A 14,791-nucleotide genomic window follows, 5' to 3' on the forward strand; every position below is an offset into this window, starting at 1 on the left:
TATCATTTTATATTTTGTACATCTTATCTTCATGAAATCATGCTAAAACATTTTATTTTCATCCTGATGTCATTGGCACAGCTTGTGTGTTGCAGCGTTAGTTATTATGTGCTCAGACTGATGCAGGCAGCTATAAATCTGGTGACTTTGCTCAGAGCAGATTCCTGAACTCCAGTTCTGGGAATTCTGACCAATTTGTCCAGGTGTGGCTCAAGACTTGTATTTTTAAACAGTTTCCCCATGATTCTGTTATGCTGATTATCTGGGATACTGAGATGATTATGTGACTTTGGTAACCTTTCAGAGGTTGCGTTCTTTTGTGTATTCCTCAACTTTCCTCTTCAAATATATTTGAAAAATTCTGACCTTATATAAATTGTTGTAGTGTACTTCCCAGTTTAACATTTGTCCCAGATTTTTAATTATATCAAAAAGGATCATTAATAGCTCCAATTTTTAAAAATCATGGTGAGATAGTGATCTTTGTTTATTTATTCATTTAATTATTTTGCTTCTAGCTTCTACTATGATCTTATTTAATGAGATCCCTGTGTAAAGAACAGAGCTCTCTCTCTACCATGTGGTTAAATCTGACAGAAACCTGCAATAACCATTCTTGCTTTCTTGACCTTTTTTCTTTTCATCTTCATAAAGCTAACTCTACCTAGTCACAGAAGATGATGGGTGAAATATTTGATGCATCTGTCCTTCCATTCCATTGGGTACACTGGCTTTAGTCTGTTGTGTCCACCTTGATGCACAAAGATATCAGTTTGACCTTGCCTTAGATTGTGGAAAACAAAGGAAATTATACATGAGTCAGATGTAAAATATTTGCTGGAGAAAAGATGCAAGAGACATGCCATGGAAGTAATAGAGGATACCATAAATTCTCTTGGTTAAGTGGTTCTGTCATTTACTGTATGGTATAAATCGTGGCTATTTTATTTGTTTGTACAATTTTTTATTTCATAAGCAACTTTTTGGGCAGCAATGAAATCAGAAAATAAAAGTATATGTTAGAGGAAGAATTACAGATTTTCTGTTTGACAATAAGTAGAAGATAACAAATATAATTCACTAAAGTTTATTGACATTTCCTCATTTATGACATGAGGGCTGATCACACTGAATCCAGAAAACACATCAGTGACGGTATCATAGCATCTGTTTCTCAGGGCAACTTATTTTTAAAGCTCTAGTCCTAAAATCGATTTACCTCATGTATCTGCTAAAGGTTTAAGGATCTATGACAGATGAGATTTCATTAAGATCAAATGGGAGTTCTTCCAAATTAATTTCACTTATCTTTAATCCCATGTTTTTCTGTTCAGGTAGGAAATATAACGTAACTTTCGTGGGTTTTTTGTTTGTTTGTTCATTTGTTTTGTTTTGTTTTGTTTTGTTTTTTTTTTTGGCTCCATTAAGAGTAGAAAGGTTTTGCAAACAGTTCAATGATGGCTTTTTTACATCAATAACGTCAGATGCTTCCATTAGAAAATAGTATAATTCCAACATTGATTTCATTTTCTTCGTAATTTTAGTATCTTTCTAGATGGACCTGCTCGTGGTGGCCGTCCATGAGTTTGACCAGGGCATTGGGCTGGGCCACATCGCGACCCGCAGTCCAACATGCGGCCACACCACTAAGAGCAGGTGGACGCCCCCTGCGCTCCGGGCTCCCCAGGAGGATCAAGTGCGCCCCTGGCAGCCTCAGGGCGTGCTGGAGTCCGTGTCCCCATTGCGTCACCTGATTAGCCTCCCTTCCTGTGGAGCCCCAGACACCAGATCCAGCATCTCACCCTTAGGACCCGCCACTGAGGTCTGAAGTTGACTCACGCAGTGGTCCTTCCTCTTCAAAGGCAGGTACTTTTGCGACTGACCCCAGGCGGCATGTGAACATTTATTCTAATGGAATTACAACTACCACAATTTATTTTTTAATTGGAGACATTTATGCATGACACACTAATATGTAGTGGGCTTTTCAAGGCTTCCTCCCAGGGAAAGCATGTTGTAGAGTATGGGGCAGTGGGAGGAAGGAAAGGAATACATTTTATTTAAAGTTAATTTCCACACTCTCTTTTTCTGAGTTACCTGAATGTATAATGATGAAGAATATTTTATGACTTTAATTAACAAATATGTTAACAGAACCAAGTACTTAATCTTCTCCAGCTGTTTTTTATTTTGACTTCAGCAAATTCTGTGATCTGAAACAGGATTCTGAGTCACAGTGAGGTATATCTTACTGTGGAAGTCAAGAGTTCGGTTCTGAACTGGGCACTTATGATTACCTAAATGCCTTGCAGTTACACACGTTCAGGTACATGTAACTAGCTATGATGCTGCTTTTGGATTTTGTTATGTTGGCAACAAGACATAACAATAATGGCAGCAATTAAGGTCACAGAAATGATTAGGTAATGGGAAACCAATGGAATGCTGCATATTTTCTTTAATACATGAAGTGAGACTTCAGGTGTGACAAGAGAGAATTACTTATTCTGCTAAGGAGTATAGGTGTGTTTGTGCATGTGTGCATTTACACCATATTCCACTTCCCCTTTCTTTTATTTGAAACTGGTAAGATTAAAATAGGGGCAAAAAAATGAGCCCAGCTTTGGTGTTTACACCTGAGTTGGACTCAGATGTGGTTTCCCTACTCAGGTTGGTGTAGGAGATGTGGATGTGATGTGGGCTATGGGTGGCAGGCTCTTTGTCTCTTCAGAGATAATCTAAACTATCTGTGACTTGTGGGTGTGGGATGATGAAAGGCTGCAGTCCTGCCCTTGGGGAGCAGGAAACAGTTTAACAATGCAAGGTCTATAAACTTTAAGTATTCAGGGGAAATGCAAACCAAATATGCTAAAGACTTATCTAGAATGTCTGGAGTCCATGCTAAAAGCTTACCTAAGATGTGGAAGATATATATGCTAATTGAAGCCTATTGAGAACTGAAACAAAGCGACCATTTGGCCTTTCCTCGGTATAAAAGACATTTGAAAATCTTGTTCAGGGCTCGGGATTCAAACTGAAAGCTCCCGAGTCCTGCCGGCCGTCAATAAACCATTTTTCCTTCTCAAAATCATTCTTGAGTCCTGGCCTCTCTATACACAAATAATTGAGCCTCTCTCAAATTCTACAACAGATGTAGGTAGTAAAGTGGTCACCACAGCCTAGTAAGGACTTGAGTCTAACACCAGAACTGAAAGACTACCTTATGGTGGAGGAGAGGCTGAAGGAGGCACCTCCTTCAGGAATTTTTTGATTGTTGTAGCTGACTTGCTTTAGTCCTCAAGGCTTCTATCACTATCTTCACTGTCTTCTCTAGTTAAGCATTACTTTAAAATATTTTATTTCCCAATAAAATATTACTATTGAATTAAAATAAACCAGCATGACTTTATAGATCTTTTTTTAAACTGTGAATTTCTTTCATTGTTTTTGTTTTTTTCACTTTTAAAATATACTTTATATACATATATATTTTTAAAAATGATGCTTAGATTACATAAATGTTCCATAAAAATATAGGGATTTCACATATGCCCCATTCCCTACCTCTGCCACATTTTCCCACATTAACAACATGTGTGTATTTTTTAATGAATTAATAAATGTTTTAAAATTTTCTTGGTTTTATCAAACAACAATTATCAATGGCTATAACCCATGGAAAAACATTTTGGGTTCCTCACTAATACTTTTTTTCCCTCTTTTTATTGTCTTTTTTTTTTTAAGGGAACTATGTCACACAAAACATTACATTAAAAAACAGAAGAGGTTCCCATATATCCAACTCCCCACCGCACCCCGCCCCTCCCACATCAGCATCCCCTTTCATCAGTTAGGCAAGTTCATTGCATTTGGTGAATACAATTGGGAGCATTGCCACACTGCATGGACCATAGTTTACATTGTAGATCACACTCTGCCCCAGTCCATCCAGGGGGTTATGGCAGGATATGTCCCTGCAGTATATTTCAGGACAACTCCCAGTCCTGAAAATGCCCCATATCACACCTCTTCCTCCCTCTCACAACCCTCAGAAACTCCCGTGGCCACCGTGGCCATATCAATGATACTCTTGATCTGCAGAGTTAATACAGAGATTCCATTTGCATACTTACGGTTTCCCAAAATTTTACCATTACATGTAACACTGGTTCATTTATAAATCTATAATAATTAAACCTGAGACTTTATTTGAATTTAAGAATATTGTTTTTCAGCTCAACTATCCATTTTGAATACCATGTTGGATTTGTTTTCCATGAATTTAGTTACTGGAAAATAAGGTGCCCTTTACAGAAAAGCGGCATGGCTTCTACTAATGTAATACATTTTAAATGCATAAATTAATTTTTGTGGTGTACATCAAAAGTCCGTGAGTTTGTCACCAAATCTGATCATTCAAGACAGTTGTTAATCTTGTTCTCATTCAACTTCTCTACTATCTGGGACTGATTGTGGGGACATGAGGGGTGAGTGGAAATATTTCCTACCCAGGAAAAAGCAGGGAGCTCCTAGAGAAACCTGGAGAACTGTCTCTAAGAAAATTTGAATTATAATGCTCTTAGCCTCCAGGCAGGAAATTCTATCACATTGATCTTGTCTGTGTTGTAACAAACACCTTCAGACCAAGCACTGAATGAGAGGGTTGTCAAAGTCCACAATCTGCTGGCAGAACAAGGAAGTGCACATGAGAAAATTAAAAATAAGAAAGTCTTTTTCTGGCCTTTATACATTTCCTCCCCAAGGCCCCAAGAAGTGGGTCTGCAATGAACTACTGGGTCCAGGGCCTAGTTTGGAGCAACTAGCAGGGCAAGAATCAAAGAGCAGGGATAACACAGGCTTCAACTACTAAATCCCTATAAAAGAGAAAGAAATTGAGCATCAGGGTAAACTTCATCCTAATCAGATGCCTTGACATCAGTAAATATTATAAACCATACTAAGAAAATGGAAGACATGGGCCAAGAAAAGGAATATATTAAAGCCCCAGAGAAGACACAGTATTTGAGAGAACTAATTTGCAAGATACACACAAATTTCCAAAATCTAATTAATGAATTGAAAGACAATATGTGCAAAGAGACAAAAGACATCAAGAAGACATTGAGAGAGAACAAAGAAGAATTTGTAATACTGAACAGAAAAGTAACAGGGCTCATGGGAGTTAAGACAAATAGGTGATATCCAAATACTGTAGTGGCATACAATAGCAGACTCAAAATGATAGGAGAAAGAATAAGTGATACCAAAGACTGAATAGCTAAATTTGAAGAAAGAAAAGAAGGGTGAAAGAAAAGAATGGAAAAAAAAAATCAGCAGGTCCTTAAAGAGCTTAATGACAATATGAAACAAAATTACATGTGTGTCATGGGATTTTCAGACAGAGAAGAGAAAGTAAAAGTTACTGAAAGAGTATTTGAGGAAAGAATAGCAGAACATCTCCCATCTCTCATGAAAGAATGAAATAACGTATTCAAGAAGCACACCATACACCAATCAGCATAAATCAGACCTACTCCAAGACACATACTACTCAGAATGTCAAATGTCAAAGATAAAGAGAAATATTCAGAGCACCAAGGGAGAAACAAACCTTCCCATACTAAGGTCACCCAGTAAGACTTAGTGCAGATTTCCCATCAGAAACCATGGAAGTGAGAAGACAGTGGTATGCCGCAATTAGGATACTGAAAGAGAAAAACTGCTAGCCAAGAATTCTGTGTACAGCAAAATTATACTTCAAATAGGAGGGTGAGTATAAAATATTCACAAACAAAGAGAAACTAAGAGAGTTCTTAAAAAAGAATGCACCATTGTAGGAAGTATTCAAGGACACTTTAGATTCTGAAAGAAAAAGACAGGAGAGGGAAGCCTGAAGGAGAGTATAGAAGAAATAACAGAAAAGAAAACCAAAAAAGTAAAAAGACAGACAAAAACATGATAAGACATATGAAATTCAAAGACTAAAATGGTGGAAGTAAATGATACATTTAAAGTGACACCACTGAATGTGAATGAAAAACAAACAAACAAACAAACAAAAACAACAACCATGAGATGGCCATATGCTGCTTACTAGAAACTCACCTTAGACACAGGAATAAAAATTGGCTCTAGGAAAAAGTTTGGAAAAGGATACTCCACTCAAATAATAATAAAAAAGAGCATGGGTAGCTATATAAATGTCAGACAAAACAGAATTTAAATGCAAAAAAATGTTAAGAGAGATACAGAAGACCATTATATATTAATACCAATCCTGTTTAAACGCTTAAAAAAATCAAGTGGAGGGAAAATTACTGAACACATTATATTTTAATAAAAGCAAAATCCACCAGAGAGTTATAACAGTCAGAAATATCTATGCACCTAACCAGGGTGCTGTAAAATACATGAGGCAAACTCTGTCAAAACTGAAGGGGCGGGGGAGAGAAAAAAACAGAAAGGAAAAAAATGAAGGGAGAAATAGCCACCTCTACAATAATCTTTGGAGAACACAAATCCCAACTCTCATCATTAGTTAGAACAAGTAGATAAAATATGAGCAAGGAAACAGAAAATTTGAACAATATGATAAATGAGTTAGACCTAACAGACATATACAGAACACTGCATCCAAACTCAGTGGATTATACATTATTCAGGCCACATGTTAGGGCACAATGCAGCTCTCAATACATACAAAAAGATAGAAATTATACAAAGCACCTTTTCAGTTTATAGTGGGTTGAAACTGAAAATTAATAACAGACAGGAAAAAAAATGAATTTGCAAATGTGTGGAGGATAAACCACACACTCCTAAATAATTATGTATCAAAGAAAAAATTACAAGTGAAATTAGTTAATATATTGAGATAAATGAAAACAAGAACACAAATTACCAAAACTTATGAGACACGGGCAAGAAAGTCTTGAGAGGGAATTTTATATACCTAATCACCTATATTAAAAAGGGAATAAAGAACTAAACTGAAATATTTAACTGAACAACTAGGGAAACTAGAAAAAAAAAGCAAACCCATCCTAAAGCAAGCAGAAGGGAAGAAATGTTAAAGATTAGAAAAGAAATAAATGACAATGAGAACAACAACAACAACAACAAAAATACAGAAAACCAAAAGCTGGATCTTTGAGAAGATGCATAAAATTGGCAATCCTCTAGGTAGACTATCAAAGAAAAAAGAGAGAGAAGCAGATAAATATAATCAGAAATGAAAGGGGTGAAGTTATGTCTGACTCCACAGAAATGAAAAGGGTCATATGACGATATTATGGAAAACTGTTGCCAACAACCTAGAAAACCTAGATGACATGGACAGATTCCTAGAAATGCACAAAGAATCTACATTGATGCTACAAGAAATACAAAACTTGACAAACCAACAACTTTTAAAGAGACTGAATCTGTCATCAAAAATCTCCCTGCAAATAAGTCTGGACCAGATGGCTTCACAGATGAATTCTTCAAAGCATTCTGAAAAGAATTAACACCAATCCTATTTAAAATCTTCCAGAAAATTGAAGTGGAGGGAAAATTACTGCCCATATTTTATGAATCCATCATCTCCCTATTATCAAACCAGATAAAGATAGAAAAGAAAACAAAATTACAGACCAATCTCTAATGTAATATAAATGCAAAATTCTCAGCAAAATACTTGCAAATCAAATCCAGCAGTATATAAAAAGACATATATCATGGCAATGGGAGATTATTTCTGGTATGCAAGACTGGTATAAAATAAGAAGATAAATAAATGTCATACACCACATTGACAAATTGAAGGACGAAAGCCACATGATCATCTCAATTAATGGAGAAAATGCATTCAACAAATTCTAGTATTCTTTTTTCATAAAAACTCTTCAAAAGATAGGTGTATAAGGAAAATTCCTCAATAAGACAAATGGTATATATGAAAAACAAGCAGTCACCATTATACTCAATGGTGAATGGTTGAAAGCTTTCCCTCTAAAATCTAAAATCAGGAACAGGACGAGGATGCTCACTGTCACAATATTGTAGTAGAAGTTCTAAATATGGAAATTAGCCAAGAAAAAATATTAAAGGCCTCCAAATAGGAAAAAAAGGAAGTAAAACTCTATTTGTGGATAACATGATCCTGTATTTAGATAATTTGAAAATATCTAAGACAAAGCTACTTGAGCTATAAATGAGTTCAGCAAATTGGTAGGATGCAAAAACAATGCACAAAAATCATTAATGTATATGTACATAGTACTGAAAAATCTAGGAAGAAATTGGAGAATATTCCATTTACAATAGCAGCAAAAATACTCAAATACTCCCTATAAAAGAATCATGTGAAAATGGATCAAAAGACTAAACACAAAAACCTGGGTTATAAAAATCCTAGAAGATAATGTTAGGAAACAGCTTGAAGATCTTGTGATAAGTCTGGATCTTTTGAACCTTAAACCCAAAATCCAATCAATGAAAGAAAAATTAGAAAAATGGGACCTTTGGAAATTACATGTGTCTCCACCTCCAGGACATTGTCAAGAGAGTGAAAAGTAACTTACTCAAAGGAGAAAATATTTGGATGCCACATATTCAACAAGATTTAATATCCATGATTTATAATGATGCCCTACAACTTAACAATAAAAGACAAATGACCCAAGTGAAAATGGGCAAAAGACTTGGATTAGATATTTTTACAAAAAGAAATACAAAATGGAAAAAATGATTAGCCTCACTAGTTATCAGTGGAATGCAAATGAAAGGTATACTGTGATATCATATCGCACCTTTTAGAAAGACCACTATTTAAAAAATTAACAGGGTATCCTAGGTGGTACTGCAGGGACAGATGATGGACATTGTGTGTCCTGTCGTGGCCCACTAGGTGGGCTGGGGGAGACTGTGGACTACAATGTGGACCACTGTCCATGTGCTGCAGCGGTGCTCCAGAATGTATTTGCCGGGTGCAGTGGATGTGCCGCAATGATGGAAGTGGTTGTTGATGTGGGAGGGGTGGGATGGAGGGTATATGGTGATTTCATGTTTTTTGAATGTAACATTTAAAAGAAAATAAAGAAGAAAAAAATAAGAAAGAAATAAATTAACAAGAAACTATAAGTGTTGGAGAGGATGTGGAGAGAGAGAAATGCTTACTCATTATTAATGGGAATGAAGAATGATACAGCTGTTGTGGAAGACTCTTTGGAGATTCCTAAGGAAGTTTAATATAGATTGGCCTTGTGTCCTGGCAATAGCACTACCAGGTATATACAAAGAAGAACTGAGAGACTGCATATGAACAGATATTGACATGGTGATGGAATGTTCACAGCGACATTATTCACAATTGGCAAAAGATGGAAACAAACTAGCTGTCCATCAACTGATAAATAGATAACCAAATTATTGTATATGCTCATTTTGAAGTATTATATATCAATAAGGAGTAAGTCATGAAGCATATAACAAAATGGATAAACCTTGAGGCTATTATATTGAGTGAAGCAAGCCAGAAAGAAAAGGACAAATATGGTATGGTCTCATTAGTAGGAACAAAGTAAGATGAGTATATTCATTGATTTATTAGGTAGAATATAGGTCACAGAAGACAGAATGATGTTAGAGAATGGAGAGGTGAAGATTTGATTTTTGCAGTACTGGTAGAAAAGTTGTTCATAATTGGAAATGAAAAAAATTGTTGAAAGTACACCATAGTGTTTATAATTAGCAAAATGAATAAATGGAATATTCATGGTTAAAGGGAAAGTCTAAGTTATTGTATATCAAAGAAGGAAAGCTAAAAATGAGACAGGGTTGTATAGGATAGTGAATGCTTTGTGCAAGACAAATTTGGTTAATAGTACACATGTAAGTATGTTTTGCTATGAAACAGAACTAACATCATTGACATGCATACTTCAGCATTATTAACAACACTCGAAATGATGTGTTGCCATCACCATTATCCAATTCCAATGATTTATAGTCAACCTAAATAGAAATTCTGTATAAATTAAGCAGCAGCTCTCCATTTTCTATGCCAATCCATCCCTTAGTTACCTGTACTCTAGATTTCAACTCCTTGAATTGGCTTCTAATACTTAGTTCATATCAGTGAGATCATAGAATATTTGTCCTTTGTGCCAGACTTATGTCATTGAGCACAATATTCTTATATTCATCTATCTTGCTGCATACATCAGGACTTCATGCCTTTTTTACAACTGAATTATATTTCATGGTACGTATATACCACATTTTGGTTTTTCCATTCATAGGTTGATGGATGCTTGAATTCTTTCCATCTTTCAGGAAATGTGAATAATTTGCATGCAAATGTCTGTTGGCATTAGTGTTTTCAGTTATTTTGGATATATTCCTGGTAGAAGGATTGATGGATCCTGTGCAATTTCTATATTGAACTTCCTGAGGAACTACCAGTGTTAACCAGTATCCCAACCTTATTATATTACCAAATATCTTCCATAGTGGTTGTGCCATTCTTCCTTCCCAACAGTCAAGGAGTGTTCCTTCTTCTCCACATCCTCTCTATCACTTGTTGGTTCTGTTTTTTTTAATAAAGACCATTCAATGAGATGTGAGATAATATCCATTCAGTGGGTTATGTAAGGATATACAATGTCTTCCATCTGTCCCTGAAATATCATTCAGGATAACTCATAGTCCCAGAATTGCCCCTATATAACACCTCTTTTTCCCTCTTCCTGCCTTCAGCAACTCCAGGATCTACTGTCTCCACATCAATAATATAATTTCTCCCACTTCTAAAGTCACAATAATTAAATAGCAGAATACTAGTAAGACCACTCTAGTCCATATTTTATTTTCCAATCTTGAAGACTCTGGGTTGGTGATGTCCATTCCATCTCTTAATTGAGAGGGTCCTTTGATTCCACATGGTTGATGGATGGGGCTCCCCTGCTTGCAGTTTTAGACTTTCTCAGTTCCTTGGTGTGACTGATATCCATCCTCACCTCCTTGTTAGCTGATCTGGGTAAGTCCAATGAACTGGATGTTGAAGGTGTTTCAACTTCACTGAGGCTCACAGCCCAGCTGGCAAGTGGACAACCCAGAGATTCAAGTCTCCTGAGCATACACCAAACCTAGTGCCTACCAAAGTTTCAATGAAAGCTTCAGAAGATGCCTGTGTAGAGAAGTCACATCTGTGTCCAACTCAGTCACACTTAGGAGCACAAAGTCCAAACTAGGGCCCGCTGGCAAGACACCAGACCACCAGACTCTGGAGCCATCTGCCATGACAACAGGACCTGGGAGTCTCCATAGCCCTCAGGAATACCACTACCTGGGGCAGTATCAACTTTGGCTGTCTATAAGATCCTGCTGAAATGTGTATAAGCATGATCCCTCTTAGGACCTCCTGACTCATTTTGAAGTCTCTTAGCCATATTAACTCATTTGTCTTCATGATTTCCCCCTTTTATCAAGGTCTTTTTCCAGTTGCATCACCAGCCAGTGCTTGGTAGTAATCCCTCATCACTAGGTAAACTCATCCTGGGAGTCATGTCCCATTCAAGAGGGAATGTAATGCACTTATATGCTGAGTTTGGCTTAGAGACTAGCCACATTTGAAGAACGTGAAGGCTTTCAGGTGATAACTATTAGGTACCCTGCAATACTAGGCCAAGTTGAAATTACAAGCAAAAATCTCATAAGCATAGTCATCAATATTAAGGGCCCATCACTGGACCATACTTCTTCACTGTTTATTGCCCCTACATTTGAGGGAGTGTTACTGTTCCACTGGGGACTGTGGCAGAGATCTCCAGGATGGAAGCCCAATACTCCACCAGTTGTCATGTGAATCTCTACTCACTGTGGCCATACCTGATGAACATCTGAACATACCTATATACCCAATATGCATGCCTAGGTGGACTCCATCTGATGTATCCCACATGAATGACAACCCACATCATTCCTCCTAACCTGCCATAGCTGAACCCCAAGGTGATCCAAAACTTCTTCAAAAGTGAAGCCTAATTGTTGCATCATAACCTGAAATCTGCCCACTTCCCTAGCAACAGCTAACAGCACAAAACCACAAGTCCGCCCACAAGTTTCTGCCAATCCCCAGCCGCCCCGTAGCCCTCACTCCTCCTGCTCTACCCCGCCCTCCTCATTCTCTATATAACCCACTGCACTTCCTTAATAAACCGGACTTGCGTACCAGACCTGGTCTCCGCGGCATTCTTTCTCCCCTCGCCGCGCGTCCTCCATGCCTGAGAGCCCCTCTGAGGCTGTCTGCCGCAGCCTCAGACGCCTTTGCGGCCAGCTGACCCCTCCAAACCCCCCCGTCAGCGTCGGGGTGCAAGCCGCCCCAGCCGCAACTGGCGCCCCAACGTGGTGGCAGTTCAAGTCCGGTCCGACGTGACCACTGCCTCACCCCCGTGGGACCTCGCTCCCACCCCTTCGCCGCACTCTCAAGGTAAGGACCCCCGTTATCGGCCCCCGGCAGAAAAATGGGCGGGCGTCTATCTTCCCGCCAAGCGCCGCAAGTCAGAGCGCTTGCTGGCCTCCTAGACACTAATGGCGTTAGGGTTTCCCTCCGCCACCTGCAAAAGTACTGGGATCTCCTCCTGCCTTTCAATCCGTGGCTGGCCACCTGCCACCTTTGGAGCCCAGACACTTACTCGCATCTCATTGACCGCGTCACCTCCTCTATGGAGCATGAGGGCAGGTCATTTCCCCCTGGCCTCCTGCCCATGCTTGTGGCCATCCGCGCCTGCCTCCTTGGCACGCCTGCCCCGAAAGACGCTTACCAGGTTTCCGCCGGGGCTGCTGCGCGGCCGCTCGACTGCGACCCTGATAAGGGGGACACTCCCGACTCAGATACTGAGTCCTTATCTAGTCAGCTCAATGCCGACCTTGAGCTCCATCCTCTTCAGGACGACCAAGATGGCGAACTTCCTCCTTCTTCTTCGCTTGAAAGGGGGAAGTTCCCGCCTGGCCACCAAGATGGCACACTTCCTCCTTCTTCTTCGCCTGAAGGGAGGAAGTATGGGCCCTCAGGCGGAAATCCCGCCTCTCTTTACCCGCCTCTTCCGGTCACTCCGCCATCTTGGCGCAGACCGGAAGGAGAGCCTCCGCCATCTTGGCGCAGGGCGGAAGGAGAGCCTCCGCCATCTTGGTGCAGGGCGGAAGGAGAGCCTCCGCCATCTTATAAATCACCGGAAGCCTTGCCGCGGACATTTTGTCTGCCGGAAACTGCTCTGCAGCCATCTTGTTTGCAACCGGAAGGAGAGCCCCCACCATCTTGTTTGCAACCGGAAACTCCTCTGCGTCCATCTTGGCCCCCCTCTCAGACAACATGGCCGCCACCTCCTCCATTGGCCGCTCCGCCGGCACCAGCGTCCAGGCCTTGGACCAGTTCAGACACATGGCTGGGCCACTCCGGCCCACCCATGACAGGGGCCACCCCTCACCTCTTCCCTTTGAACCCAGCGCCCTCTCAAGCGCGCCCCCAGCAATGGCTCCCTTTCACCACTGATGAAATTAAAAACCTTAGATGCGCAGTTAAGGAGGATGGCATTGGGAGTCCGTACGCCCAACAGCTGCTCGAGGAACTTGGGGCACAACTTGTTCTCCCCTATGATTGGATTTCACTTGCCCGGGCCATTCTGGCCCCAGGACAGTTCGTGGAATGGAGATGCCACTTCCAGGCAGAGGCTGAGAGGCGCATCGCCGAGAATGCCAGTGCAGGTATCCAGGACCCCCCAGAGGCGTACACAGGCATTGGTACTTTCACCGATCCTGTGCAGTACCGCAATGCGCCCCCCGGTTTTTGGCTCCGGCTTAGAGAACTAGCCCTGCGATCCTTCCGCAATGTCTCTGCCACAAGACCTCAAAAGCTCGCCCAGATGACCCAGGGCAAAGACAAAGATTTCGCTACCTTTGTCGCCCGCGTCATCGAGGCCTGCCAGCGTAAGGTCCGCGGAGAGGAGGCCCAGGTCGCTCTCGCCAAAGATCTCATCGTTGAAGGATGCCTCGATGCTTGCCGGCAGATTATCCTCACCATGCGGGATAAGGGCGTCCATGACTGGGTCTTGGCTTGCCGCAACCTTGACCCGCAGGCCACTAGCCTCGCCAAAGCCATCGCCACGGCCCTAGCCATTTCTTCCGGGTGCTTCAGATGCGGTGAGACGGGCCACTTCGCCCGAGACTGCCCACAATTGCAGACCGAGAGACCACCCCTCCCAGCATCCGGCAGCCGCCCTCCATCCCACCCGAGAGGGCCTTCCACCCCATGCCCTCGATGCAGAAAAGGATATCATTGGGCCCGCGACTGCCGCTCCGCTCAAAGCCCTCGCCAACCTTTAAACTCCCAGCGGGGCAAGCCTCAGCCCTGCCCCAAAGAGGCCACCCACCAGAGAGCCCCCAAGCCTTGATGTGGACGGTTCCCATCAGAAGCTCCTCCAAGCCTGTCATGGAGCTCAAAATCGAAGGGCAATGGTTAGAGGGACTGCTCGACTCCGGTGCAGAGGTCTCCTGCATCCCGTTTGAAATCGCCGCCTTCAACCACTGGGCTCTTGAGCAGGGGCCTCAGGTAATTGGGGCCACAGGCTCCGCCGAGTCCTGGAGATGCGCCACTCCTATCAAATGGGAGGACCGAGAGGGCCGGCACGGTCGCTTCTGCCCCCTCATCCTCTCCACCGTTGGTGGTATTCTCTGGGGAAGAGATATCCTCAGCCAAACGGGAGCCATCCTCACTACTGAGGCCCTCTCGCTCAGCCTGCCCCCCCCCTAG

At 41.2% G+C, this 14,791-nt stretch overlaps 1 protein-coding gene across 1 annotated transcript; it reads left to right on the forward strand.

Moving 5' to 3' along the window:
• Positions 1-12,506: 12,506 nt before the first annotated feature.
• LOC139436720 (endogenous retrovirus group K member 8 Gag polyprotein-like) lies at positions 12,507-14,432 on the forward strand. Its single transcript, XM_071208677.1, has one exon. The coding sequence runs from the start codon at positions 12,507-12,509 to the stop codon at positions 14,430-14,432; it is 1,926 nt and encodes a 641-aa protein (XP_071064778.1).
• The last annotated feature ends 359 nt before the right edge of the window (positions 14,433-14,791 follow it).

The sequence above is a fragment of the Dasypus novemcinctus genome, chromosome 17 (assembly GCF_030445035.2).
Source record: "Dasypus novemcinctus isolate mDasNov1 chromosome 17, mDasNov1.1.hap2, whole genome shotgun sequence".
Taxonomy (NCBI): domain Eukaryota; kingdom Metazoa; phylum Chordata; class Mammalia; order Cingulata; family Dasypodidae; genus Dasypus; species Dasypus novemcinctus.

Bases quoted from the DNA above. Each gene is read 5' to 3' on its own strand.
- LOC139436720 (XM_071208677.1), top strand. From the start codon at position 12,507: ATGGGCGGGCGTCTATCTTCCCGCCAAGCGCCGCAAGTCAGAGCGCTT.